The sequence below is a fragment of the Thamnophis elegans genome, chromosome 9 (genome assembly GCF_009769535.1).
Source record: "Thamnophis elegans isolate rThaEle1 chromosome 9, rThaEle1.pri, whole genome shotgun sequence".
In the NCBI taxonomy this organism is placed as follows: Eukaryota; Metazoa; Chordata; class Lepidosauria; order Squamata; family Colubridae; genus Thamnophis; species Thamnophis elegans.
This window is the reverse complement of record NC_045549.1, coordinates 6,924,512-6,952,456: the sequence shown is the minus strand read 5'-3', so window position 1 is coordinate 6,952,456 and position 27,945 is coordinate 6,924,512. Positions and strand designations below refer to the sequence as shown.

Sequence of the window (27,945 nt, the reverse complement as noted above, 5' to 3'; positions counted from 1 at the left end):
GATTACTTATTTAAGCTGGATGTTGTTAAAATGTATCAGGAAGATACATTGCAATTGGCATCACGTTGGATTGACTATGAAGCAGGTCAATGGGATTTTGTTCTCGAAACATTTTCTGCTTTATTTCAAATAGTTAAATAATGCAGAAACTTGAAAACTAATGCCAGAAAGGAAAGAAAGAAAGAAAGAAAAAAAAGAACCAGAAGGAGAGGATTGACAGGTTAAAAGGAGCAAGCTAAATGAGTCATTGTCACGTTTATTTTAAATCATACAAAATGAAACACGTTTTATTCATTGCCAAGATAACGCACTGGAATCGCACGAATAACACATTTCCAAATGTTCAGGGTACAAATTGCGGTTTTCCCCCCCCCCACATTTCTCAGCATGCATTCGAATCCAACCTGCAAAATTTGAGCCAGACTTCTATTTTGGGCTTATAGTATCTTCCCGTGAGGAGTTATAAAATAATGTGTGCGAAAGTTTTTGCATTTGTTTCAGTATTATTTAGGTAAAAGAAAACCAACAGATTTTGCTCGGAAATTTCTACCAGATAACATTTTAGGTCGCTGAGCTCAGTTTTGCTTGTCCTGATTTAGAACATATTAGGTAGGGAAAGTTAAAACTTAGTCCAGAGAGAAGATACAGCACTCAAGTAGTATATAACATTGACCCTGGTTTCATTAAACATGAAATCTTCCTCCTTCTCTTCCTCTACATTATCATCATCGTCACCATCTTGACTTTTAAAAACCTGGACATTTTTTTTTTTGAAAAGCCCATTTATTACATCCTCTTAAATGGCTGGATTTAAGCTTGTGCTTGACTACGATCCAGATCTCAGGTGTTTTGTAGTCTGGTCTTACAAATACGATACTCTAGATCAGATGGGGGTGCGGTGGCTCAGTGGTTAAAGACTCTGAGCTTTTCAGCCTGGAAAGCTGAAACAGCCCGGGTTCGAGACCTGAACACGCTGCAAAGTGGGTTTGAGTTCCCATTACTTGCCTCAGCTCCCGTCCGCCTAGCAGTTCGAAAGCATCCAAATGCGAGTAGAGAACTAGGTACCACTTCGGCGGGAAGGTGACAAGTTCTGTGCGCCTCGTGTATATAGACTCGCTGGCCACGTGACCGCAGAAGTGTCTTCCGACAACACTGGTTCCCTTGGCTAAGAAATGGAGCTTGGGGTTGTGTGCATATGCACACAGGGCAGGGAGAGTGTGCCCCCCCCCCCGTGGGCCATTTTTGGTCCCAGGAGCTGCAATGAGGCCTACTAGGCCCAAATGGGGCGCGGCGACAAAATGGTTACCCATCACTGCCCTAGTTTTGAGGATCGGCGGAAAGATGAGACGAGAGCCAGCACTGCCGTAACAAGAGGTTTATTTTCATTCAACTATTTACAGGCGATTCAGCACCATCCCCTGTTTGACAGCTATTTAAACGGGCTGTCAAGCAGGGATAACCAATGGGCGCGCTTCAGCGTCTAGCAACCGATGACGCTGCACCCTAGCCAATCAGGGCGCCTCTGGCGGCTAGCAACAGGCGATGCCGCACCCTAGCCAATCAGGGCGCTGCCTGGCCTGTTGCTAGCTGCCAGGTCGTATGTCGAGGACTTTCCGAGTCCTCAACACGAGGCACCTTCAAGATCCTACTGGCTTGTCTCTCCTCAACAGTCCCAGTTTCTCATGTGAAAATTAACTGCCCACCCCTGCAATCAATGGCATTCTACCATTCAAGGGTTTAGCATCCTAACCGTCAGAATTTAGTTAGCCACAAAGGCTGGGAGCTCAGAATCGAAGTCCCGAATATCTAGAAGTCAGCAGGCTGGAAATGAATATGATGCTCTCCTTATGGCTCTCCCTTTTTCTTAAGGATTCTTAGGAATATACGTACATAGGCCCAGCCCTTAATCAAATTTGGGGGACGTTTACCTCCTCTTATAGGAATATTGCTATTTACGGCTACTCTGTATTTCTAGAATGCGACGAAATGTCAAAATAAGTCATTTTGCTGAATTGTTTTAGGGAAACCAAAATACAGCTCCTTGTTTCTCTCTAGAACTTAGCTATCTATCTGCTAACAGTTGCTGTCATTAACGCTGTGGTCAAATTTTTAAAAAAGCTTTTCCTGGCCTAGGAAAAAGACTTTTGGTTTTAAAGGGTGACCATTGTTCCTTTATTCCTGGGGGCAGGAAACCTGGATTTTGTGGTCTCAACTCACTTGTAGTTTGGGAGAAGATGCTCCGGCTCAGACAGGAGGTGTAAATATATGGAGTAAATGATACAATATCATGCAAACAGCTACGGGACTTTGCTCAATGCCAATGACTTAATTCCCATATTTCTGACAAAAAAAATATGAGAATGGTTATGAAGTTAAAGAAGAAAATCTTACGTACGGTTGCTAAATTCCAGCTTTGTTTCTTGTATTCTTTTTCTGGAATGTGTATGGTCTCTTTTCTCTTCTCTTCTCTTCTCTTCTCTTCTCTTCTCTTCTCTTCTCTTCTCTTCTTTCCTCTCCTCTCCTCTTCTCTCCTCTCTCCTCTCCTCCCATCTCCCCTTCCCTCCCTCTCCCCATCCTCTCCCTTCTCCTCTCTCTATCCCATCTCTCCTCTTCTGCCATGCCCTCTCCCTATCTCTCTCCTCCTCTTCTGCCCTGCCCTGCCCGCTCCTCCTCTCCTCTCCCCTCCTCTGCACTCCCCTCCCCTCTCCCCATCCCTCCCCTCTCCCCATCCTCTCCCCTCCCTTCCACTCTCTCCTCTTTCCATCCCATCTCTCCTCTCCTCATCCCTCCTCTTCTGCCCTGCCCTTCCCTCTCCCCTCCCTTTCTCCTCTCCCCTCCTCTGCACTCCCCTCTCCCCATCCCTCCCCTCTCCCCATCCTCTCCCCTCCCTTCCCCTCTCTCCTCTTTCCATCCCCTCTCTCCTCTTTCCATCCCATCTCTCCCCTCCTCTTCTCCCCTGCCCTTCCCTCTTCCCTCTCTCCATCCCCCCTCCCCTCCTCTTTTGCCCTTCCCGGCCCTCCCCCCTCTCATGTGCCAACGCAGATATTCACAAAGAAGAATGTCTCGAAACTACAAATGGCCACGCGCCCAAAATGTACGCAGTGCATTTGCTACCTATTCACTTCAAAGGCGTTTGGCAAATGAATGGGGGCATGTTGTTCTCTATGGCCTCTTGATTCAAGGAAACGTTCACATCTCGATTCTGTTTTCTTTACTTAGCTTTACTTCGGCCACACACCCACCCCAACCTGAGACCCTCTAGATACATTGGAAGTTCTGGGATTTGCAGCGCCAACCGATCTGGAAGTTCCCACATTGGGGAAGGTGGCTCTTCTTTCTCTCCTTCCTAACTCTCTTGTCTCCTTCTCGTCTGCTGCTCTTGAATGCTGCTCTGCCTTCTGCTTGCAACGCTAAAGCTCGCTACCCACTTGAGAGCTCTGTGCCCTGCCTAGCAACCTGCACCCTGGATGATGAAATCGGAATGCAACGCAGCCCCAGCGTGGGATGGCTAAGTAAGTGGACCATGGGAAGATGCAGACCCGGGTGGTGGCTAGTCCAGGGATCAGGAGAAGGCAATTCCCGGATCCATCCTTTCCTGGAAGAGTCACCCAGTTCTTCCTACCAGGGGTTTAAACCTCACACTGCACAGGCAGAGATGAGTATCAAACTTATAAGCCGAGGTGGCGCAGTGGTTAAGTGGTTAAATGCAGCACTGCAGGCTACTTCAGCTGACTGCAGTTCTGCAGTTCTGCTGTTCAAATCTCACCGGCTCAAGGTTGACTCAGCCTTCCATCCTTCCAAGGTGGGTAAAATGAGGATCCGGATTGTTGTTGGGGGCAATATGCTGACTCTGTAAACCGCTTAGAGAGGGCTGAAAGCTCTATGAAACGGTATATAAGTCTAACTGCTATTGCTGTTGCTATTATAAGAGCCGTGGTGGTGCAGTGGTTAGAATGCAGTATTGCAGGCTAACTCATTACTCACTGCCAGGAGTTCGATCCTGACCGACTCAAGGTTGACTCAGCCTTCCATCCTTCTGAGGTCGGTAAAACGAGGACCCGGATTGTTGGGGGCAATATACTGATTTTGTAAACCACTTAGAGAGGGCTGTAGAGCACTGTGAAGCAGTATATTGCCGAGGTGGCACAGTGGTTAAATGCAGCACTGCAGGCTACTTCAGCTGACTGCAGTTCTGCAGTTCTGCAGTTCGGCTGTTCAAATCTCACCGGCTCAGGGTTGACTGAGCCTTCCATCCTTCCGAGGTGGGTAAAATGAGGACCCCGATTGTTGTTGGGGGCGATATGCTGACTCTGTAAACCGCTTAGAGAGGGCTGAAAGCCCTATGAAGCGGTATATAAGTCTAACTGCTATTGCTATTGCTATATAAGTCTTAAGTCCTATTGTTATTAAGGGGCTGTGGTGAAATGCTCAAGACTTGAAATACTGAATGCAAAAAGGCAAGGGAGGGTAGTGCGCACAAGCCTTCCTCATCTAGGGTTTCCCCAGATAGGGACTGCAACCCCCATCATGCAATTCCTGTTGGCTGCATTCTCTTAGGTTGGTGACGAGGCAGATGCCCAATGAGTGTGGTGGCCTGTTAGCCGCCATCCCCTCCAGCAGCCCAATCAGAGGAGGAGGAGGGGGTGTGGGAGTCAGGGTCAGCATCAAGGCAACCTGAGAGCTCCAAGAGGGGAAGAGTGAATGGAGCTGTCAGAGATGGAGGTGGAGCCTGAGCCATCTGTCAGCCCTCCGATGGAGATTCCCCATGAGAGCATCTGGAGAGCCACCTCCAGAGCCCCCCAATCTGGAGGTGGCTAAGGAAGAACAGCTAGATCCAGTGTCTGATGCATGGATGCACAGAAGGGAGAGGAGAGGAGAACAGTGGAAATCTATGGGCTGGTCCCTGGGACAGAAGGGGCCTGTTGTGACAGGGAGAGAGACTTTTAGCCAGTGCTGCTAAATAAAGGAATCATTGATTTAACTACAGAGGGTTTATCATGTTTGGGAGCCGGGTCAGAACAATGGGAAGTTGCTCCTCTTAGAGCATTAGAAGTTGCTCTCTAGCCCCATTGGAGAACACAGTGGCTCAGTGCCTTAGATGCTGAGTTTGTCGATTGAAAGGTTGGCAGTTCGACGGTTAGAATCCCTAGCCCCACGTAACGGACTGAGCTCCCGTTACTTGTCCCAGCTTCTGCCAACTTAGCAGTTCTAAAGCACGTTAAAAAAATGCAAGTAGAAAAATAGGAACCACCTTTGGTGGGAAGGTAACAGCGCTCCGTGCGCCTTCGGCATTGAGTCATGGCGGCCACATGACCACGGAGACGTCTTTGGACAGCGCTGGCTCTTCGGCTTTGAAATGGAGATGGGCACCTCCCCCCTAGAGTCGGGAACGGCTAGCACATATGCGCGAGGGGAACCTTTACCTAGCCACAGTCTGCGCAGGTCGGTTGGGATAGAAAACTTGTTTATTTCCCCCAACCCCCAAAACGCCTCCATCTCTTAACGATGCAGAGAGTTGAACTCAGTAGCCTTGCTTGGATATCATTTACTTTTCTGGTGACGGGTTGGTGGTTTAACACATGTGAGACATACGATAGTTCTATTTGGAAGGACTGGTTAGTTACTTAGGATTACGTGCAATGTTTAGTTAAAAACTTCCCCAGCCACGTGTGAATTCGGGCTGTGTTGGAATTTTCCAAGTCCACAATTCAGTCAGGAGGTTTCCACGCTGCGTAACAGACTTCACTTCAGATAGTCCTCAACTTACGACCAGAATCGAGCCCCAAATTCCAGTTGCTCTAGCAAAACATGTATGCATGTTCCATGTATGTATGTATATGTATACATATACAAACGCAGATACACACATACACACAATATTGCATGAAATGCCATCAAGCATTACAAATCTAGGACTACTGAAAGAAAATAAATTTATCTTTGTATAGAATAGTGGCAGTTATTGTTGGAATGTACATTATTCCACCCCTTCTGCTTTTCATACATGCTTCCCTCCTGTTGGACAGGTTGATTCTTGCTTATGCCTGTTCAGTATTCCGCTTTATATTCTTATCGAGTCTTTCTGACTTTTTATAGAGTCATTCAGTTTTTCCTTCACCCTCCTTCTGTGTTTAGCTATTTTGAAAGGTAATAATAAGACCTCATAGGGCTCCTTGTATCAGGGAAGGGAAATTTTATACTCAGGAGGCAAAAAAAAAAAGTCCTACGAATCATGTATATCCAAAATTGGGAAGGGCCGGGAGGAAGTGCCGAGTGGTTATGCCGTGATATTGTTCAGTTATTCTTTGCATGCTCCGTAAAACTTTACACCAAGTGCAAAAGAGCAGCTCCACATGTGAAGCCCAGTTAAACTGATATGTTAATAAAAAAATGCATATGCAGAAGACTCTTGCAACGGAATAGAATGGAAAGGAATAGAGTAGGAATAGAATAGAATTAATAGGAATAGGAATGGAATGGAACAGAAGAATTGGGATTAGAATAGAATAGTATGAATAGGAATAGGGATGGGATGGGATGGGATGGGATAGGATAGAATTAATAGGGATAGGAATGGAATGGAATAGAAGAATCAGTATTAGAATAGAATAGAATAGAATAGAATGAATAGGAATAGGAATGGGATAGGATAGAATAGACTAGAATAGAATAGGAACAGAATATAATTAATAGGGATAGGAATAGAATGGAATAGAAGAATCAGGATTAGATTAGAATAGAATAGAATGAATAGGAATAGGAATGGAATGGGATAGGATAGAATAGACTAGACTAGAATAGGAATAGGAATAGAATATAATTAATAGGGATAGGAATGGAATAGAAGAATCAGGATTAGAATAGAATAGTAGGAATAGGAATGGAATGGGATAGGTTAGAATAGAATGAATAAGAACAGGAATGGAATGGGATAGAATAGGATAGAATCGAATAGAATAGGAATAGAATAAAATTAATAGGGATAGGAATGCAATGGAATAGAAGAATCAGGATTAGAATATAATAGAATGAATAGGAATAGGAATTGGAATGGGATAGGATAGGATGGGATAGAATAGAATAGAATAGAATTAATAGGGATAGGAATGGAATGGAATAGAAGAATCAGGATTAGAATAGAATAGAATGAATAGGGATAGGAATGGAATGGGATAGGATAGAATAGATTAGAATAGGAATAGAATATAATTAATAGGGATGGGAATGCAATGGAATAGAAGAATCAGGATTAGAATAGAATCGAATGAATAGGAATAGGAATGGAATGGGATAGTATTGAATAGAATAGAATGAATAAGAATAGGGATGGAATGGGATAGTATAGGATAGGATAGAATAGAATAGAATTAATAGGGATAGGAATGGAATGAAATAGAAGAATCAGGATTAGAATAGAATAGAATGAAAAGGAATAGGAATGGAATGGGATAGGATAGGATAGAATAGAATAGAATTCTTTATTGGCCAGGTATGATTCGACACAGAAGGAATCAGTCTCCAATGCTCCCAGTGTACATGTTGGAGTTAGATAAGTTTGGAGTTTGAGAAGGTGGAATGGAATCCCAGTGGATCTAAATAGCTCGTGGTACTTAAGGGTCCCAGACTGATCCCTCTTTAGGGCTGTCTGAGCTTGGCTGTTTTCTTGCAGACATTTCATTATGCAAACTGGATAACATCATCAGGGCTAGTTTGATGCACTGACGATGTTACATAATTTGGGGTGATGTGACCACGGAGACGTCTTCGGACAGCGCTGGCTCGTTGGCTTTGAAACGGAGATGAGCACCGCCCCCGGGAGTCAGGAACGACTACCACATACGTGCGAGGGGAACCTTTACCTTTAAGATAGGCTTAGTTAGTCTCTTGCTGGGAGATCCCATGCAAATTCCAGAGCTGGGAAACTAAGAAAAAAATAATAATCCTTAAACAAGTCTGGAGAAAAATCCATGGTCGTTTCCGTTTAGTCACCCAGAGCCAAGCTTGTCTCAAGTTCTTCTTTAATTCAAGGTTTCCATACAAGATTTGTGCAATTATCAGGTTATCTTCATGAGGCATTGCTATAGACTTGAGTCCTTTTTTGTCTCCAACATATTACAACAGTTGTGTTCATTGGTTTGGAACTTGTACTTTCAGGTAGCCCAGCCTTGACACCCAGAAACCTGACGTCCTCTAGTTTGAACGACATCTCTGACAAACCGGACAAGGAGCAGGTAAGCTTCAATTTTGTGGCCATCGGTGTCCTCTTCTTCAGGGTGAGTCTATGATGCAGAAGAATGAGAATGTGAGGACAAAAATGGAAAGATTCCTGAACCGTTGCTTGTTGTCATCTATAGAAGCCATTAGAGTACTTGATTTGCTTGATTTGGGCTTAAGATATGATGTGAGGAGCCGAGGTGGCGCAGTGGTTAGGGTGCAGCACTGCAGGCTACTTCAGCTGACTGCAGTATTGCACGCTAACTCATTACTCACTGCCAGGAGTTCGATCCTGACTGACTCAAGGTTGACTCAGCCTTCCATCCTTCTGAGGTCGGTAAAATGAGGACCCTGATTGTTGGGGGCAATATACTGATTTTGTAAACCACTTAGAGAGGGCTGTAGAGCACTGTGAAGCAGTATATTGCCGAGGTGGCACAGTGGTTAAATGCAGCACTGCAGTCTACTTCAGCTGACTGCAGTTCTGCAGTTCGGCTGTTCAAATCTCACCGGCTCAGTGCAGGAGAAATTCCGTTCACAATCTGTCGGCTCAGTGGTGGTCGGTGATTGAAACATAAGGGAATATCGCTCCTGCCACCTTGAGTCTGGAAGCAGTTCCATAGGTGGAATTCATAGACATTTTGGTGAGGCCCCCAGACTGCTCCTGAGTGAAGGAGTGGAATGTCTGCCAGTTTGAACTGAGGTAACGGAATGTGAGGCAACTGGCAGTTGGAACAGAGTTCTTTTCAGGTGGGGAGGGGGAGTAGAACTCCTTAGCATCAGTCTGTGTTAATTACTGTAGAAGAAATACTAATGATCTGGCGGTCATTTCAAAAAAATCCTTTCTTAGCGAGCACCTAGAAACCGAGAGGAACATACGTGCCAAATTTCAAGTTTGTAGGCTTTACGGTTCTGAAGATTTTGTGATGCGTGAGGGGTACTTGGCTTTAATAGATATAGATTTATGGAGCCATGGCCAAGCATGTAAAAAAGGCAAGTAGAAAAATAGGAACCACCTTTGGTGGGAAAATAACAGCGTTCCATGCACCTTTGGCGTTTAGTCATGCCGGCCACATGACCACAGGGACATCTTGGGACAGCGCTGGCTCTTCGGCTTTGAAGCGGAGATGAGCACTTCCCCCCCTAGAGTCAGGAATGACTAGCACGTATGTGAGAGGGGAAACCTTTATCTTATCACTCTGTGGATTAAATTACTGGTTTTAATCAACTGTCAGTTCTCCAATTAAAAGTTGAGGTAACCTGTTCAGGTCCTATAAAGAAACTGAGTTTTTGGTTCTTTTTAAAGACTGTGTGACTCTAATGGGAGCTGTTTGCATGTACTGTACTGAATTGAGAAATCAAAAAAGTCATTGGCATAGTAAGACAGTAACTAGGATCTGAGTTAATAAATATTCTGGTGAGGGCTTATTAAGCAAAAAAACACACTAGTCATCTAAATTTAAATTGCTGGAGAGGCAGGGTTTTTTTCCTTCTTGTTTTTTGGGAAATTTTATGTTCCTTCAATAATTTTCCTTCTTCCATTGTTAATCTGCATGTAGGCTAAGCAGTTTATTGATACTGTTTATATTTTAAACATGCAATATTATATCTGTCAAACGCCTGGGAAGTCAGGACGTATAGGGCATAAAGATTTACAGGTTAATCCTCAACTTACTATCAGAATGGAGCCCAAAATCTTTGTTCCTAAGCAAGACATTTATTCAGTGAGTTTTGTCTCATTTTTTTTAACTTTGCTTGCCACCGTTGTTAAGTGGATCACTGTGGTTGCTAAGTTGGTAACCTGGTTGTTAAGTGAATCCGGCTTCCCCGTTGACTTCGCTTGTCACATGGTCACCACAAGGTGATCACGTGACCTTGGGACACAGCAAAGGTCATAAAAAACGAACCAGTTGCCAAGCGTCTGAATTTTCATCACATGCTACAGGGGTCGTAACTATGAAAAAAGTTCATAAGTCACATTTATCCAGTGACGCTGTAACTTTAAACAAACTGTTGCAAGTCGACTACTACCTGTGTTGCAAGCTTAAGCTCTTCTAAGAATCTGAACTACTAACGGTCAAAACAAATTGGCGGTGGATAAGAATTCAAAGTGGGCTGGACTCAGATTTCTTGTGGATGCAAAAGGGGACACCGGACTGATGGACAAATTTCACCCCTCCCACGGGTTCAGCTTGGTCTTCTCCTATAACAGCAATGGCGAAGCTTTTTCTTACGGTGTGCCAAAATTGTATGCACACACAACCCCTCCCCAGGCTCTCCTGAAGCCTGGGGAGGGCAAAAACGGCTTCCCCTGCCCTCCCAGAGGCTCTCCGGAAGCTGGAAATGGATCATTCCCTAACTTCCGGTTGGGCCTATTTTTGCTCCTTCCCGGCTGCCGGAGGCTTTCCTGAAGCCTGGGGAGGGCGAAAATAGCCTCCCCCCGCCCTCTGGAAGCTAACTGCTGGTGTGCCAGCAAATATGGCTCCGTGTGCCACTTGTGACATGCATGCCATAGGTTTGCCATCATGATCATATAACATCACCTGATAGCACAGAATATTTTCTGCCTGATTTTCTTCATACACGCTTTCTGCATGCTCCCTATACGGACCTCTCAGGGATGGGGTGAGGCCCACGGTAGACAGTTTGAGGGTTTGTGGATATAGGTCTCTCTTAAAGGCTGCTTCACTCAGTGACTGAGATTCCAGTCTCAGTCGTGGCTATAAGTCAAGGACTTCCTGTGGCAGCAGTCAGGATTTATCTTTGGCTGGCAGTTCAGTGTCTTTGCTTGTTATACTTGGAAGCTGAAGATTGATTATGAAGTGGTGATTTATCAAGGGATAAAGAATGAATGAAGCACAAAGCACCGGATCCCACACGCTGTGCTGTTAAATAGGAACAGCAGGGAAGGAGTCCACTCTTCAAGTAAGATGTACAGGAAAAACAGGAACCAACAAAGGGGCGCAAAAAATCAGGTCCCCATGTGGACGGTCCCGTTAAATCGATTTATTGCCACTGATGCCTATGCACAGGAATTTATGTATTTGTTTGCTTGTTTAGTTTGTCAAGTATGTAAAAGATAACAGGTATAAGTATAAACATGGACATGAGCATTATTTCTGCATTTTTCGTAATCTTTTTTTTTAACCAACACCATAGCGCCCTTCCTGATAAACATAGCTATATATGCCTATGTTACCCAAGTTCAACTATTATACAACATTTCTTTTTAGGTACATTTTTAGGTATCCTTCGTTAACTTATCACTATCTTGCTAGCTTCCTTCCCCTCTTTTTCATCTTCGGAGAAAATAGATTTGCTGTTCTCACTTGCATTTACACTTGCTCAAATTTGAAGTGAGTTTCCCTATTTCATTCTCCCATAAATAGAGTTGAGTTGCTGACGCAGTAGGTGAGTTGAAAGAGGAAAGGTTGCCACGAGCTGGAGAGATTTATATTTTGACTAGTACTACGCAAGATGCCTTTGTGTACGTGAATGGATGAATGGATGTGAAGGCATAATTATAAGTAGCGGTATAATTTATGGCCGGGATAAATTGACAGCCAGTTTGGTGCAATGATTAAGATGCTGGCTTAGAAACCAGGAGACGGCGAGTTCTAGTCCTGCCTTAGGCATGAAAGCCGGCTGGGTGACTTTGGGCCAATCACCAGGAGTCTGTGGGTTCCAGTCCCGCCTTAGGCATGAAAGCCAGCTGGGTGACTTTGGGCCAATCACCAGGAGACTGTGAGTTCTAGTCCTGCCCTAGGGTTGAAAGCTGGCTGGGTAACTCACTCTCTCGGCCCAACTGACCTCACAGAGTTGTTGTTGTGCAGAAAATAGGAGAGAAATGAATGTTTAGGTATGTTCACTGCCTTGAGTTACTTATAAAGTAATAAAGACAGGATAAAGATGGATGGATGGATGGATGGATGGACGGACGGACGGACGGACGGACGGACAGATGATAGAGATGGCTAAATGATAAATAGATGATAGATAAGAAAACAGAGGGAGAAAGAGAAAGATGGTAGAGATTAGATAGACGATAGATAGATAGATAGATAGATAGATAGATAGATAGATAGATAGATAGATAGATAGATAGATGTTAGATGGATGATTAGATGGATGATTAGATTGATAGATCATAGATGGATAGATAGATGATAGATAGATAGATAGATAGATAGATGATAGATAGATAGATAGATAGATAGATAGATAGATAGATAGATAGATAGATAGATAGATAGATAGATGAGGTAGATGGATAGAAGATAGATAGATGTTAGATGGATGATTAGAGATAGATAGATAGATAGATAGATAAATAGATAGATAGATAGATAGATAGATAGATAAATGAGGTAGATGGATAGAAGATAGATAGATAGATGTTAGATGGATGATTATAGATAGATAGATAGATAGATAGATAGATAGATAGATAGATAGATAGATAGATAGAGCTAAATGATAAATAGATGATAGATAAGAAAAAAAGGGAGAAAGAGAAAGATGGTAGAGATTAGCTAGCTAGCTAGCTAGCTAGACAGACAGACAGACAGACAGACAGATGTTAGATGGATAGATGATAGATAGATAGATAGATAGATAGATAGATAGATAGATGTTAGATAGATGATATAGATAGATGATATAGATAGATAGATAAATAGATAGATAGACAGACAAATAGATAGATAGACAGACAAATAGATAGACAGACAGATAAATAGACAGATAGACAGATTAATAGACAGAGAGACAGATAGACCGACAGACAGACAGACAGATAGATAGACGGATGAGAGAGAGAATTTTAGTCTTTCTGCAAGAGTTTTGTTTTTACTTCTGCCCTGCCAGTTGCAAATCTGATACAAACCTCCTTGAAACTCACGAAGGCAGTGTGACCTCAGTTCAGAAGAGAGAGCGTGCATGCAAGCGTGCGTTTTGTGACTTGCAGGATTTATTCTTTTTCTAAAAAGGGACTATTAGGTGTCCCCCCGGGTTTCTTTGGAAACAGAATCAGGCTCCAGCCTCTCTCCAGCAGAACAGATACACCCATTATCCTTGTTAATGCGGCCTCTTGTTTTTGAGGATTAGGTGAACTCTTTACAGGAAGTTGGACTCTCATCCTCCTCCAGCTGCCAATCTCCCTTTGCCTCCCCTCCCCACCCCCAAAGTGAATCTCCGCGGCCTCTCCTTACCTTCCCCCCCCCCAATGGCTTATATTTTAAATTCTACGAAGTTTGCAGAAATGAACGGGACGGGGCTGTCGATGGGAGGTGGGTGGGAATTTTAGTCCAGTTTCAGGCACAGATGAAAAAATTGTGTTCCACTTGAGCGTCTTCCAACAATATTCATGAGAATCGGGTCTCCGTTTTTATGGGAGATGTTGGGGAACACCTGCTTAAGATGCAGAGTATGTCTGGATGCCCTTGGCCAGCTGAATAGTAGACAGAAGTCTCTTGTCTCTTGTGTTTGAGGCACTTCCCCGACTCCTGGGTTGCCATATCAACGGGAAAGACTGTTCCCCCCCTCTTCATTTTGTCCACGCAAATTCTAAAGTTTATAAAGAGGTTTGTCTCGAAGTTGAAGAATGCCTCTTGCTTCGCCCAAATAAAAATGTCGACAGCCTTTCCTGCTGTGGGAAGCTTACTCCTCGGCTGGGTTGTGTAAGAACTGACTTGCTCAGCCTCTTTCTTCCGTCCATCGGCGCTGGCGATAGTCTAACCCTTTCATTCACTGGGAATAAGCGTCGGTGCCCGGGTTTGCTCCCCGTGTCCTGGATTCACCCCGCAGCGATGAAGCAAGATGGTGTGCGCCCTTCACACACACACACCGTCTGAAAGGAAGCAGGTGTTCCGACCGAGGCTTCCCAAAAGCATGAAGCTGACTCCTTGTCCTGAGAAAACCCCTTTTATTTAGGCTAAAGGGGATTCCTCTCCAGCAAAGGCCTTGCAAACAGTCTTTCATGACAACCACAGACCTTTATCAGGCTTGGAGAGCTGCCAGGCCGATATCTTCCAAACGCCACGCTGTAGCAGCAATTACTTGGCAAGGAGTCAGGAACAGATCTTCATCCTGATGAATGGAACTCATTGCCTCCTGCAAACTCCACTCCCCTTTCGCTCCTCTTTTATTCCCTATGGGAGGGGCCATTCACTGTCCACCTGTGGCCTTACTCCCGAGTCCACCCTTGTTTCTTAACTGTTCCTTCTCCTGGCAGCTCTGTGCATGCGCACACTGGGAACAGGCTCCAGCTGTTCTTCTGCCCCACAGATACCCAATTCCGAAGGCAGCTGATAACTGTCAGACGGCCCTGGGCCCCATCTCTGCCTCCGATGGAGAGCCCTCATCAGAGCCTTCCCCAGACTCCAGGACTGGCCCATGTTCTTCCTCAACCTCCTCACTGTCCGAATCTGCCGCCAGCTCCACTGGCCACTGGCAGGTCACAACTGGTAGCCAGTAGGGTACGGCTAGTCCTCAACATATGACCACAGTTGAGCCCAACATTTATCTTGTTGAGCGGGAAATTTGTTAAGGGAGCTTTGCCCCACTTTACGACTTTCCCTGCCACATTTGTTAAGCGAATCACCGAAGTTGTTAAATTAGTTGTTAAGGGAAGCTCAGCGCCTTTCCTGTTGCCGTTGCTTGTCAGAAGTTCGCAAAAGGGGGACGACGTGACCCCTCCCCCCTCCCCGGGACACTGCAACCGTCATAAATATGAGCCAATTTCCAAGCCTCTGAATGTAAATCACGTGACCAGGAGGACGCTGCCAGGGTCGCAAGTGTGAAACATGGTCATAAGTTAAATGTTGCCAGGGCTGTTGTAACTTTGAACCGTCTCTAGGTCAGTGTTTCTCAACCTTGGCAACTTGAAGATGTCCGGACTTCAACTCCCAGAATTCCCCAGCCAACAAATGCTGGCTGGAGAATTCTGGGAGTTGAAGTCAGGACATCTTCAAGTTGCCAAGGTTGAGAAATAACTGCTCTAGGTGGTTGTAAGTCAAAGACTATTTGCAATCCGTTTGCAAAGTGGAATTTCAGAATCCCTGTTTCTTCCGAAAGGAGTCAGCTTTTTGATTTCTGCTGGACATGAACAAGTCAGAGAAGAGTAATATTAGTTACAATACTATTTTGGAGGCATGTAATGTGGCATGAATTCATTTTTGGGAGGGAAGGATTTGTTACGAGAAATTGGGGGAAACCGTATCCTCAAATATCAGTCTTACTCAGCATAACAGTTGGAAGGGATCTTAGAGGTCTTCTAGTCCAACTCCGTGCTCAAACAGGAAACCCTACACCACTTCAGACAAATGGTTGTCCAATCACTTCTTAAAAACTTCCAGTGTTGGAGCATTCACAACTTCTGGAGGCAAGTTGTTCCATTGATTAATTGTTCTCACTGTCAGGAAATTTCTCCTTAGTTCTAAGTTGCTTCTCTCCTGGATTAGTTTCCACCCATTGCTTCTTGTTCTGCCCTCAGGTGCTTTGGAGAATAGCTTGACTCCCTCTTCTTTGGGGCAGCCCCTGAGATATTGGAAGACTGCTATCATCTGTCCCCTAGTCTTTCTTTTCATTAAACTAGACCTACCCAGTTCCTGCAACCGTTCTTCCTATGTTTTAGCCTCCCCTAATCATCTTTCATTACAATGGAATTATACTCTTTCAGTATAATATTATAATAGGCATTTCCCTGCATGACTATTGGCTAGTTGGGGACAGGATGAATAATTACAGCTATATTCTCTCTCATCTGTACTTCTCTCTCATCTCCCTCTCTCTCTCTCTCTCTTCCCCCCCTCCCTCCCTTTCTGTATGTGTGTGCGCGTGCGTGTGTGTTTTCATTTGTTCGTCCCAGCATAACCCTGGAACGCCTCAAGCAATTTCAACCAAACTTGGTACACAGATGGCTTACCTTCTGGAGAAAAATATTGTGAGGGTAAGACACCCCTAAAACCCCTCAGGGGGTGTGTTCCTGTTAAGATACAGCCTTAAAATGGCTTCTACTGTACTGCCATAAAATGGCTTCTACTGTACAGCGCAGTGGAGTTGCCATGGTAACGGCTTCACAGTACTCCACAAGGGGGCATCCACTGGTAAGGGGGAAAATCCAACGTTAGAAATGACATTTGGTCCGGACATTTTCTCCTTATAAATAAATACCCGGACATCTAGTTTTTTATACTAGTTTTTCAATAAAATGGAACTCCTTGTTTGTCTCCATCCATTACTCTATAAGCCTCGGCATCCAATTTACCAGGTCAGGTCAGATAATTTATTATGCAGTTTCCATCAATAATAGATCAGGGAGCGGTAGAGTTCTATTTCACCTGTCTCTTCCAGATGGCCCTCGTGATTGACAATTGGTGTGACTGTGGCCTGCAGTTAACCTGGGAAATACGCAAGGCTTCAGCTGTTTTTTGACAGCAATTTCTCCATCATCCTTTGCTTTGTATTGAGTTCTCTTCTGTAGAAATGCTGGCTGATGCAGTATTCCAATATCTCAGGGGTTGCCACAAAGAAAAAGGAGTCAAGCTATTCTCCAAAGCCCCTGAGGGCAGGACAAGGAGCAATGGGTGGAAACTAATCAAGGAGGGAAGCAACCTAGAACTAAGGAGAAATTTCCTGACAGTGAGAACAGTGAATCAGTGGAACAACTTGCCTCCAGAAGTTCTGAATGCGCCAACTCTGTTGGTTTTGAAGAAGATGTTGGATAACCGTTTGTCTGAAGTGGTGTAGAGTTTCCTGCCTAAGCAGGGGGTTAGACTAGAAGACCTCCAAGGTCCCTTCCAACTGTTAGTCTATGCGGTGGACACTTATTAACTGGGGGATTTTATTAAGAGATATTTAGTGCTTAACGAACATCGTGTTGTGTGGGAATTTAGTTTGCTTAACAAGACATATGACATTCTTAATCTCCACCCTCTCCCCCCAACCATTGATAAAATAGATTCCATGTTTGATAATATTTCATATCTTCTTCCCGTTTAATTCTTAATGTCAATCTGTCCATTTCTAGGATTTTTTAAAATCATTTCTTCATCTCGTGCTGTTTTTTCCCTTCGTCCAGGATTGCGTAAATACAATCCCCATGGCTGTCAAAACGTGCAGTATTAAATACATACTTTTCTTAACCACCATATTTTTCGGACTATAAGACGCACCTAAATTTACAGGAGGAAAACAGCAAAAAAGTAGTTTTTGGCTTCTGCATGTTGGATTTTCGGCCTGCCAGGCCCCCAGGAGCACTCTGTAGTGCTCCGCATGGCCTGTTTTTGCCAAAAACCGGCCCATTTTTGCACTCCCAAGCCTTCCGCATGTCGCATTTTCATCCTCCCAGGTCCCTAGAATCACTCTGCAGTGCTCCGCATGGACAATTTTCGCAGAAATGGGCCTGTTTTCACCAACAATGCACCCATTTTTGGCCTGCAAAGTGCTTTTGGGGGCCGAGGAAGGCGAAAACACGACGCATGGAGGGTTTGGGAAGCCAAAAATGCCCGTATTTGGTCTATAAGATGCACCTAAATTTTCACCCACTTTATGGGGGGGAAAGTGCATCTTATACTCCGAAAAATATGGTAGCTTACCTGTTACTATACCTAACAATAAAAATCTGCACACTTTCCTATTCTCAAGCCATTTGTGTATTTTTCCCCCTGTGTAATTTCTGATCACACAGTTTTAGATTCAGTTGCGTGCGTTACAAAAACACATGCTAGCGTGAAGGATGGAATTCTTATTAGATGCTCATAGAAATTGTTCCAATCACTCTCCTAATATATGGAGGATTAGCTTTCGATAGCTGACAAAATATTTGCTATCCAAGTATGATCATTTTTGTTCTCAGCTAGAATTATTTTTAAGGATTAAGAGGAAGATAACCACACCATGGGGCGATGGCTCAGTGGCTACGACACTGAACTTGTTGATCAGAAAGGGATCGACGGTTCGAATCCCTAGCGCCGGGTAACAGAGTGAGCTCCCGTTACTTGTCCCAGCTTCTGCCAACCTAGCAGTTCGAAAGCATGTAAAAATGCAAGTCGAAAAATAGGAACCACCTTTGGTGGGAAGGTAGCTGCGTTCTGTGCACCTTCGGCGTTGAGTCATGCCGGCCACATGATCACAGAGATGTCTTCGGACAGCGCTGGCTCTTTGGCTTTGAAACAGAGATGAGTACCGCCCCCTAGAGTCGGGAATGACTAGTACATATGTGCAAGGGGAACCTTTACCTTTAATCACACCATCTGCAAGTTGCTTTCTGGTTTGATGCTAGGAGGAGTAAAACATTTAAAACATTTGTTTTTCTCTTTTTTCACTCAGCTGAAGAACAAATTCATGAAGAAGTTACCTCGGGATGCTGAGGCCTCCAATGTGCTGGTTGGAGAAGTCGATTTTTTGGAAAACCCGTTCATTGCCTTCGTGCGGTTACAGCAAGCAGTCATGCTTGGGGCTCTAACAGAAGTCCCCGTACCTACTCGGTAAAGAAGTGTTTTCTGTTCTGACCCCCTCCTCCGTCCGGTAACGAAAGCTGAGACACGCTTAAATGGAATGTCCTTTAATAACAAGACCAGAATCTCGGTGGCTGAAAGCCAAGTAAACAAACAGATAAGGACCTTGGTGGCAAGTCCGACAAACCTTGGCAGCAATTCAGACTAACTCTGGCAGCAATCCAGCCTGCCAAGTTAGTTTCTCTTTAGTCAAAGCGTTGACTTCTGCAAGAAGGGCTTGGCACAAGCAGTCTTTTTTATAGTCTGGAGAGGAGCCTAATGACCACCAGCTGAGCGTAATTACCTCCTGTAATTATGTAGTTGTTCTTGACGCTGAGTAGCACTTCGATGGCATTCATCCCGGAACAACTCACTGTTGGTTTCTGGATCACTCTCCCTTGTCTCCTCCCCGCTGATTCAAGGCTCAGGCGCCACCTGGTGGCCAACCAGTCTCTCTGCACCCTCCTCGGAGTCGGAACCTTGTCCAGGGTCCTCCACATCCTCCAGGGCTGACTCATAGCGCCCCTCGCTGTCGGAGTCTGGTGGCAGCTCCAATGGCTCCTGCTGGGCCACAACAGTTTTCTATCTGTTACTGTGTATTTTTTTTTAAAAATTACATTTAAAGTTTAAAAATGTACCTGCCATCCAGTGATTGCTTTAATAAGCCACGTCACAAAAAAGATTATTATTTTTCATGGAGAGTTTCTGGAAAACTTGTTTTCTCTGCTGTTGAAACTTTCAACAATCACTTAGAAGTTTTCCAGAAACACTCCATAGATGTGTCAGTCAACATATGGAAATCTATTCTGCGCAGATAAATGTTTATTTTAACGCAGCTGTCTGTAGAAATGTTAATTCCCCTTATATTGAGTTTGCTGTTTGCTCTCTTTTAAAAAGCAAAACATGGCATTTACTTTGCTGCAATATAGCCACTTGCCCTCTTCAAAACCTCGTTATTTATTTATATGACAGTTCTAATTAGCTGATTGAAAATAAATAATTTATGCTGTTGGCTTCTGCAAAGGTATTGCGGCGAAAGCTTTTATTTCTCCCGGAATTGCACACATATTCAAATAGCATATATTTGCATAGTAGTTATTATGCCAATGTCACCGAAATGTGTTGTTGTGACAAAATGAGGAAGAAGGTAAGGGAATTTGTTTTTTTGGGAGAAGGAAGTCATTAATTTTAATCTAAAGGACCCTCCTGTGCAAAGCTTATGGCCATGAGTGTCACATGGCTGTGATATCCCTACCTGGTGAGAGTGAATAAAGGTTTTATGTGACGGCTGCACATCAGCAGGAATGTCTGATTGGAGGCTAAAGCCTATGAAGAAAAATGGTAGGAATTGGGTATGTCTAGTTTAATGAAAACAAGGATTAGGGGTGACTTGATAGCAGTGTTCCAATATCTCAGGGCCTGCCACAAAGAAGAGGGAGTCAAGCTATTTTCTAAGGCACGTGAGGGTAGAAGAAGAAGCAATGGGTGGAAACTACCGAATTTTTCGGAGTATAAGACGCATTGCTGTATAAGACGCAGCAAAGTTTTGAAGAGGAAAATTAAAAAAAAAAGTTTTTTTCTCTCTGCAAACCTCTCAAAAACGGCCGTTTTTTTGCAAAAATGGGCCTTTTTTTTTTTCAAAAAAAGGGGGCATGGATAACCTTTAGAAGTTTATAGAGTGCTGCTGGCGCTTGGGGGGGGGGGAACAGGCTGTTTTTCGCTCATTTCTGCCCTCCCCAGCCCCCAGGAGCTCTCTGAAAGCCTCCTAAAAGCTATGCACAGCCATTTTGATGAAGGGGGCGGAGTTTTGGGAGACAAAAAAAAAATCTTTGAAATCATTTCCCGTCACCAAACTGTCAGCCTTTGCAGGTAGATCAGTCAGGAAACCCAGCCAGATGAGATAATTCTATTCATTGCACGATTATATCGTGTGACCCACAAAATATGGCTTGGGCTGTATGGGCTGGCTGCTGGAAGACTCTCTGTCCGGAAGACACTCTGTCCGGAAGACTCTGTGTCTGGAAGACTCTCTATCCGGCAGCCTTCCACAACCATAGAGTACACTCCTAGCGCGGCTGTTGCTGGAAGACTTGGCAGCCGAGTTTTGGAGTTTGGAAGCCGGAGAAGAAGTTATGCTTGGAGCACGGCGGTGGCGGCAACAGTGCCCCGGCCCTGCAGGGAGAGCTGAGCCAGGGCATGGTGAGGCTGGGAGGCATGCTTGCTGGAGTGGAACAGGCGCTCGCGCAACCCCCATCTCCAGCTGGGCAGAGCTCCATGCACTGACCTATGGGGTATCCCTAATGTGCTAAGCCGCGGGAGCTGGGGGGCGGGCAGAGCGCCATATGGCTTGGTGCCTTAGGGATACCCCCTAGGTCAGAATGGCGTTCTGCCTGGCTGGAGAGGGAGTTTGCCGGGCAGCTGCTCGTGAGCGTGGTAATCTCATGGCTGCTTCTCCCCTGAGGCTCTTTGGGAGCCCGCTTCCAAGGGAGCAGCTGCCTGACAACTCCTCATACCGGCCAAGCAGAACGCCACTCCCCTACCTAGCGGTATCCCGCAGGCGACAAGCAATGTGAGCGCCTTTCCCCCCCCCCCGCTCCCATTGCTTAGCGCCTTTGGGATACCGCTATGTCGGTGAGTGGTGCTTTGCCTGGCCGGAGGCGGAGGGGGTTGTCCAGGGGGCTTATTTTCGGGCGTGGGCTTATATTTTTCCCCACCCGAAAAATGTGGCAAGGCCTTAGTTTCAGGCCAGGTCGTATTTTCGAGGAAACACGGTATGAACAGAATCTTGCGAGTACAAATCTTACTCTGTCTACTTTACCGCCTGAGAATTTCAGGACCGCCGCTTGTGAGCCTCTATTCTCCCTCCATTATGCGTCTGGAGGCCAGGCCTTCTCTTATCTCACCATTCCCTCCATTTTTCTTTGTATTTGATTAAGTAAACATTCTCCATGAAAAAAAAAACATGTACATGGATTTGCACATGATAGTAACGCCGGTTTTCTTCCCGGTTTTCAGGTTCCTGTTCATTTTGCTGGGCCCGAAGGGCAAAGCAAAATCCTACCACGAAATCGGCCGATCCATTGCCACTCTGATGTCGGATGAGGTAATTTCCTCTTGTGCTGATATGCTTGTCGTCTCCCCCGAGGCCACAATGTGCTACTCTTTTAATGCTTTCCTTCAGAAATTGTAGCCGTTCCATCACTGGAGGTTTTTTAAGAATAGACTAGATAGTTACTTATCTGAAACCGTATCGGTTCTCCTGCTTGAGCAGGGGGCTGGACTAGAAGACCTCCGAGGTCCCTTCCAGATCTCTTCTGTTCTGCTCTGTTTTATTCTTATTCTGTTCTGTTTTATTCTTTTTTTAAAAAAAAATATTCAACATTTTTTAAACATTAAAGTCAGAATTACACTCTTACAGCTTTCAGTTATCAGTATTTTTTCCCCTGATTTCGAATTTTCCATTCTAAAGCCTACTGCTTTATACATATACCTCCTTATTTCATATTTACTCATTTATATAATATATACAACATTTACACCTCCATTACTCTCTTAATACATACCATTTCCTTTTATTATATCTTCTATGTATTCATTATACACTGATTTTACATCTCTTTTCAAGCCAATTATACCACCTATTCCATGGCTTGTAATACTCTGTTGTATTTCTATTCTATTCTATTTTATTTCTATTTCTATTCTATTCTAATTCTATTCTATTCTATTCTATTCTATTCTATTCTATTTCTATTCTATTCTATTTCTATTCTATTTCTATTCTATTCTATTCTATTCTATTTCTATTCTATTTCTATTCTATATTCTATTTCTATTCTATTTCTATTCTATTTCTATTCTATTTCTATTCTATTCCTATTCTATTTCTATTCTATTTCTATTCTATATCTATTCTATTTCTACTCCATTGTATTCTATTCTACTCTATTTCTATACTATTCTATTTCTATTCTATTTCTATTCTATTTCTATTCTATTTCTATTCTATTCTACTCTACTCTACTCTACTCTATTATATTCCTATTCCTATTCCTATTCCCATTCCCATTCCTATTCCATCCCATCCCACCCCATCCCATCGCATTTGGTCCTATTCCTACTCCACTCTATTCTACTTTTGGGAAGTGTGAAGAGTTGATCCCTGGATCTTTAAGAGTTTTTAGTCTTTATACTGCATTCACTCAGTTCTTTAGGTCTTGGCTTGATCTTGGCTTCATTTGTAATATGGGCAGTGGGGGTGGGTGGGACAATGATCGTACAGACAACAGTGGAATATTCACACCTGCCAAGCCATTGACTCACTCCCAACTCAGAGGAGTTACGACATCAGCTTTTGCTTGTGGGGATTTCCCCCAAAGATCTCTTCCGTGGAGTTTGAATGTGATCACTTTGTAGGGAGGGGAAGAAACTGCAGGCAAATTTATTTCCTTGACGCCTTCTCAGTGGTGGCTCCCCTTCTCTGGAGCCACCCCACACCTGCCTTCACACGCCCTTACAAAACACTCATCTGTACGTAGGAAACCTGGTGGCGTAGTCGAAGGGAGTTCCTTGGGGCCAAAAAGAAAAGAGCTTTGGCGGATTGGATATGGCCTGAGACAGCAGGAGGCTGAGGTGGCGCAGTGGTTAAGGTGCAGTACTGCAGGCCACTTCAGCTGGCTGCTATCTGCAGTTCAGCGGTTCTAATCTCACCGGCTCAAGGTCGACTCAGCCTTACCATCCTTCCGAGGTGGGTAAAATGAGGACCCGGATTGTTGTTGGGGGCAATATGCTGACTCTGTAAACCACTTAGAGAGGGCTGAAAGCCCTATGAAGCGGTATATAAGACTAACTGCTATTGCTATTGCTATTGCTATGTTGAGTTCAAACGCTCATGTGGCAAGTAATGGGAAGTCTCCATTTCTCCAAACTTGGAAGACTATTGGTCGGAGTAGCTACTGAAGGCTTGAGAGGCCCTCGGTGCTCTCTGAGCTTGGCTGTTTTCTTGTAGATGTTTCATCACCCAAACGAAGTAACATCATCAGCAAGGAATGGGGCTTGCTCTCAATTTATATTCCAGTCCAGGGATAGCTAACCCTTTTCCTCCTCCTGTCCTGAAATTGTTTGTGCATGTGAGGGCGCGCGGGTGCACGCCAACACCCATAATGCAATAAGCCCCGCCCCCTGCGCATGCACACACACAACCCTCCACACTCCCCCATTCCCACACATGCATGCGCAAACCCCTGCCCCCATGCATGTGCATGCAACCCCCTGCGCATTTCCCGCTTGCGCAGTAGAGACCCTAGAATCAGCTGGCTGGCAGGAGGCGCATGGGCGGTGTAGCTGAGCTGGGTGACGGCTCGCGTGCCTGCGGAGAGAGCTCCATGTGGCACCTGTGGCACGTGTGCCATAGCTTTGCCCTGTCAGGAATAGTCTCCTGTCCTGTCAGGAATATAAATTGAAAACAAACCCCACTCCTTACTCTAACACTGATGATGTTACCTAGTTGGGCAATGAAATGTCTGGAAGAAAAGAACCAAGCTCAGACAGTGCTAGGGACCCTTCATTTTAAGCTTGAGTTGCAAATAGCTCTTTATCAATAGGGAAGGCTTTATCTGGACAAATAGAAGGGTGTTACCTAAATAGGGTGACTATAGTTGCATATATCTCTGAAAAAAAAAAGTGTCTAGGTGGCCTTTTGTCTTCTGCTTCATCTGATCTCTTCTTCATTCCTCCCTTTATAGGTCTTCCACGACATCGCCTACAAAGCCAAAGACAGGCAGGATTTGATCGCTGGGATTGATGAATTCCTGGACGAAGTTATTGTGCTTCCCCCTGGGGAGTGGGATCCTGCCATAAGGATAGAGCCCCCCAAGTCCCTTCCGTCTTCTGACAAAAGGTAATGGGGTTCTATCCCGTGTGATGGATGGACAGATGGATGGATGGATGGATAGATGGAGGGAGGGAGGATGGAGGGATAGATGGAGAATGGAGGGTGGGAGGATGGATGGATGGATAGATGGATGGATAGATGGAGGGAGGGAGGATGGCTGGATGGATAGATGGAGGGAGGGAGGATGGCTGGATGGATAGATGGAGGGAGGAGGGAGGGAGGATGGCTGGATGGATAGATGGAGGGAGGGAGGAGAGAGGAGGGAGGTAGGGATAGATGGAGGGAGGAGGGAGGGAGGATAGATTGATACATGGAGGGAGGATGGATGGAGGGAGGGAGGGAGGGAGGGGGGATGGAGGATGGATGGATAGATGGAGGATTGAGGGAGGGAGGTAGGGATAGATGGAGGGAGGATGGAGGGAGGGAGGATAGATTGATACATGGAGGGAGGATGGAGGGAGGGAGGGAGGGAGGGGGGATGGAGGATGGATGGATAGATGGAGGATGGAGGGAGGGAGGATGGATGGATAGATGGAGGGAGGGAGGGAAAATGGATAGCTGCATAGATAGATGATAGATAGATAGATAGATGATAGATAGATAGATAGATAGATGATAGATAGATAGATAGATAGATAGATGATAGATAGATAGATAGATAGATAGATAGATAGATAGATAGATAGATAGATAGATAGATAGATAGATGATAGGTAGGTAGGTAGGTAGGTAGGTAGGTAGGTAGGTAGGTAGGTAGGTATGGATGGATGGATGATAGCTAGAGAGATGATAGATGAGGATGATGAGATAGATGGATAGACAGACAAATATAGCTAGATAGATGATGATGAAGATAGATAGATAATAGATAGATAAATAGATAGATAGATAGATAGATAGATGATAGATAGATAGATAGATAGATAGATAGATAGATAGATAGATAGATAGATAGATAGATAGCTGGAGGGAGGGTGGATGGATAGCTAGGTAATATCATCAGTGCAAAAAAAGGCAAGGTTTTTTTTAAATATAATTTTTATTAGTTCACAAACCACCAAAAGGCAAATGTTAGGGAAATTAAAAGCCAGGGAGGGCTAAACCTAACTAAATCATTTTTTAAATAATATGGCTAAAATGCACCAGTGTTTGAGCCTGGTATTCTGCCCAGGACAGGTTAATTCATATTATTAAGACCAAACGTAATTTCTGAAGATTACAGAAGGTTTGTGCTTGTGCATGCACGAACCTGTGTAACGTTTGCTTTGAATGTGCACATTCAATTCTGCTCTCATTCTGTCCATCCAGGAAAATCCTGTATGCAGGCGGCGAGAATGTACAGATGAATGGAGATACCCCTCACGAGGGAGGAAATGGAGGAGGGGGTCACGGGGACTGTGAAGAATTGCAACGAACTGGCAAGTAAGGGACAAAAGTTAATATCTTTGCTAGTGTATTACACAGGTAGTCCTCAACTTATAACCAATCGCTGTTCTGAGCTAGGCTCCTCAAGAGTATGAAACAAACTCCTGGTCCCAACAAAAAACCCTCTCGGAGAGTCACGAACCAATTAAGCGAACTAATTGTCTCCTGCAAACTCCACTCCCCTTTTGCTCCTCTTTTATTTCCTCTGGGAGGGGCCATTCACCGTCCACCTGTGGCCTTACTCCCAAGTCGACCCTTATTCTTTATAGCTGTTCTCTTCATCTGGCAACTCTGTGCATGCGCACACTGGGAACAGGCTCCAGCTGTTCTTCTGCCTCACTGATGTCTGACTCTGAAGGCAGCTGATAACTGTCAGACGGCCCTGTCCCCCTCTCTGCCTCCGACACAGAGCCCTCCTCAGAGCCTTCCCCAGGTTCCAGGACTCCTGGCCCAGGTTCCTCCCCAACCTCCTCACTCTCTGAATCTGCTGCCATGTTTTTGGATACTTTATTTAATTTCCTTTTTAACTTTTGTAATATGTGGTTTTTTTTTTTAATGTTGTACGCTGCCCTGAGTCCTTTGGGAGAAGGGCGGCATATAAATCGAATAAACAACAAACAAAAAAACAACAAACAGATAGTTTTAACTCACATCCTTCTTGGGGGAAGCCATTACAACAGCCCTCGAGTTATGTTTTGGGATGCTGTTTTCAAGCTCTCCGCCGCATGGGCTAATGTCATTGTGACACTTCTTCTTCCTCTTCCTCCTCCTCCTCTTCCTCCTCCTCCTCCTCCTCCTCCTCTTCTTCTTCTTCTTCTTCTTAGATTTTTTGGAGGTTTAATCAAAGACATCAAGCGGAAGGCCCCTTTCTTTGCCAGCGACTTCTACGATGCCTTCAACATCCAAGCCCTCTCGGCTATTCTCTTCATTTACCTGGGGACGGTCACCAACGCCATCACTTTCGGAGGCCTGCTGGGAGATGCGACCGAAAACATGCAGGTGGGTCCAGGAGCAGGATGGAATTGGGCAAATGCGCCTTGGCTTCCGAAGCCTCATCCCACACGACAAGGGCCTGGGGTGGCTCGCATGGTCAGGACGCTGAGTCGGAGGACCCATTCAGTGGTCGACTGCTTGGCCGTTCGAAACCCCGAGAGTCTGAGCCGCGTGACAGGAAGAGCTTCCATCCATTGCTCCCGCCAACCGAGCCATTTGCTGACCCAGCTTCCCAAACACGACAAACTCTCTGTAGTTAAATCGATGATTGCTTTATTAGGAGTGCCAGCAGCCCAGGCAGAAAGTTTCTCTCTCACCTCAGGCTAACAAGTCCATCCAACTTCTCTGGAAGGCATCCAGCGACAGAGAAAACTCCCCCACTTCATGTGGTAAACTGACCATCGGTAGTCTCTCTGTTTTCATTTTAAAAGGAATCGTATACAGGTCTACTGTCGTTCTATCATCCTTTTGCTCCAGAGAATCTCTAGAGCCAGGATGACGAGCCTATGGCATGCCTGCCACAGGTGGCACATGGAGCCATATGTGCCAGCACGTGGCACGACAAAACCGTGCTTGACTAAGCCGCGCCCGATTAAACCGCGTCGCTGATGTCATCAACGGCGACAACAGCGAGCGCGGAGAAAGAAGGGCGCTTTAAATAGCGCTTTGAAAGCAAGCCGATTCAACTTAAGGTAAGGGTTAGGTTTAGGGTTAGGTTTAGGGTTAGGTTAAGGGTTAGGTTTAGGGTTAGGTTTAGGGTTAGGTTAAGGGTTAGGTTAAGGGTTAGGTTTAGGGTTAGGTTAAGGGTTAGGGTTAGGTTTAGGGTTAGGTTAAGGGTTAGGTTTAGGGTTAGGTTAAGGGTTAGGTTAAGGGTTAGGTTTAGGGTTAGGTTTAGGATTAGGTTTAGGGGGGGGTTAGGTTTAG

General features: G+C 44.9%; 1 protein-coding gene across 3 annotated transcripts in view; it reads left to right on the top strand.

The window, feature by feature from the left end:
• The window catches only part of SLC4A4 (solute carrier family 4 member 4), a 175,386-nt gene that overhangs the window by 96,836 nt on the left and 50,605 nt on the right, over positions 1–27,945 (top strand). For all 3 annotated transcript variants that reach the window (XM_032224275.1, XM_032224276.1, XM_032224274.1), the window contains exons 7-12: positions 8,155–8,231; positions 18,544–18,701; positions 21,726–21,813; positions 24,455–24,609; positions 25,912–26,025; positions 26,853–27,027. In XM_032224275.1, the coding sequence (XP_032080166.1) occupies positions 8,155–8,231; positions 18,544–18,701; positions 21,726–21,813; positions 24,455–24,609; positions 25,912–26,025; positions 26,853–27,027 (767 nt within the window). The remainder of the gene's footprint in view (positions 1–8,154; positions 8,232–18,543; positions 18,702–21,725; positions 21,814–24,454; positions 24,610–25,911; positions 26,026–26,852; positions 27,028–27,945) is intronic.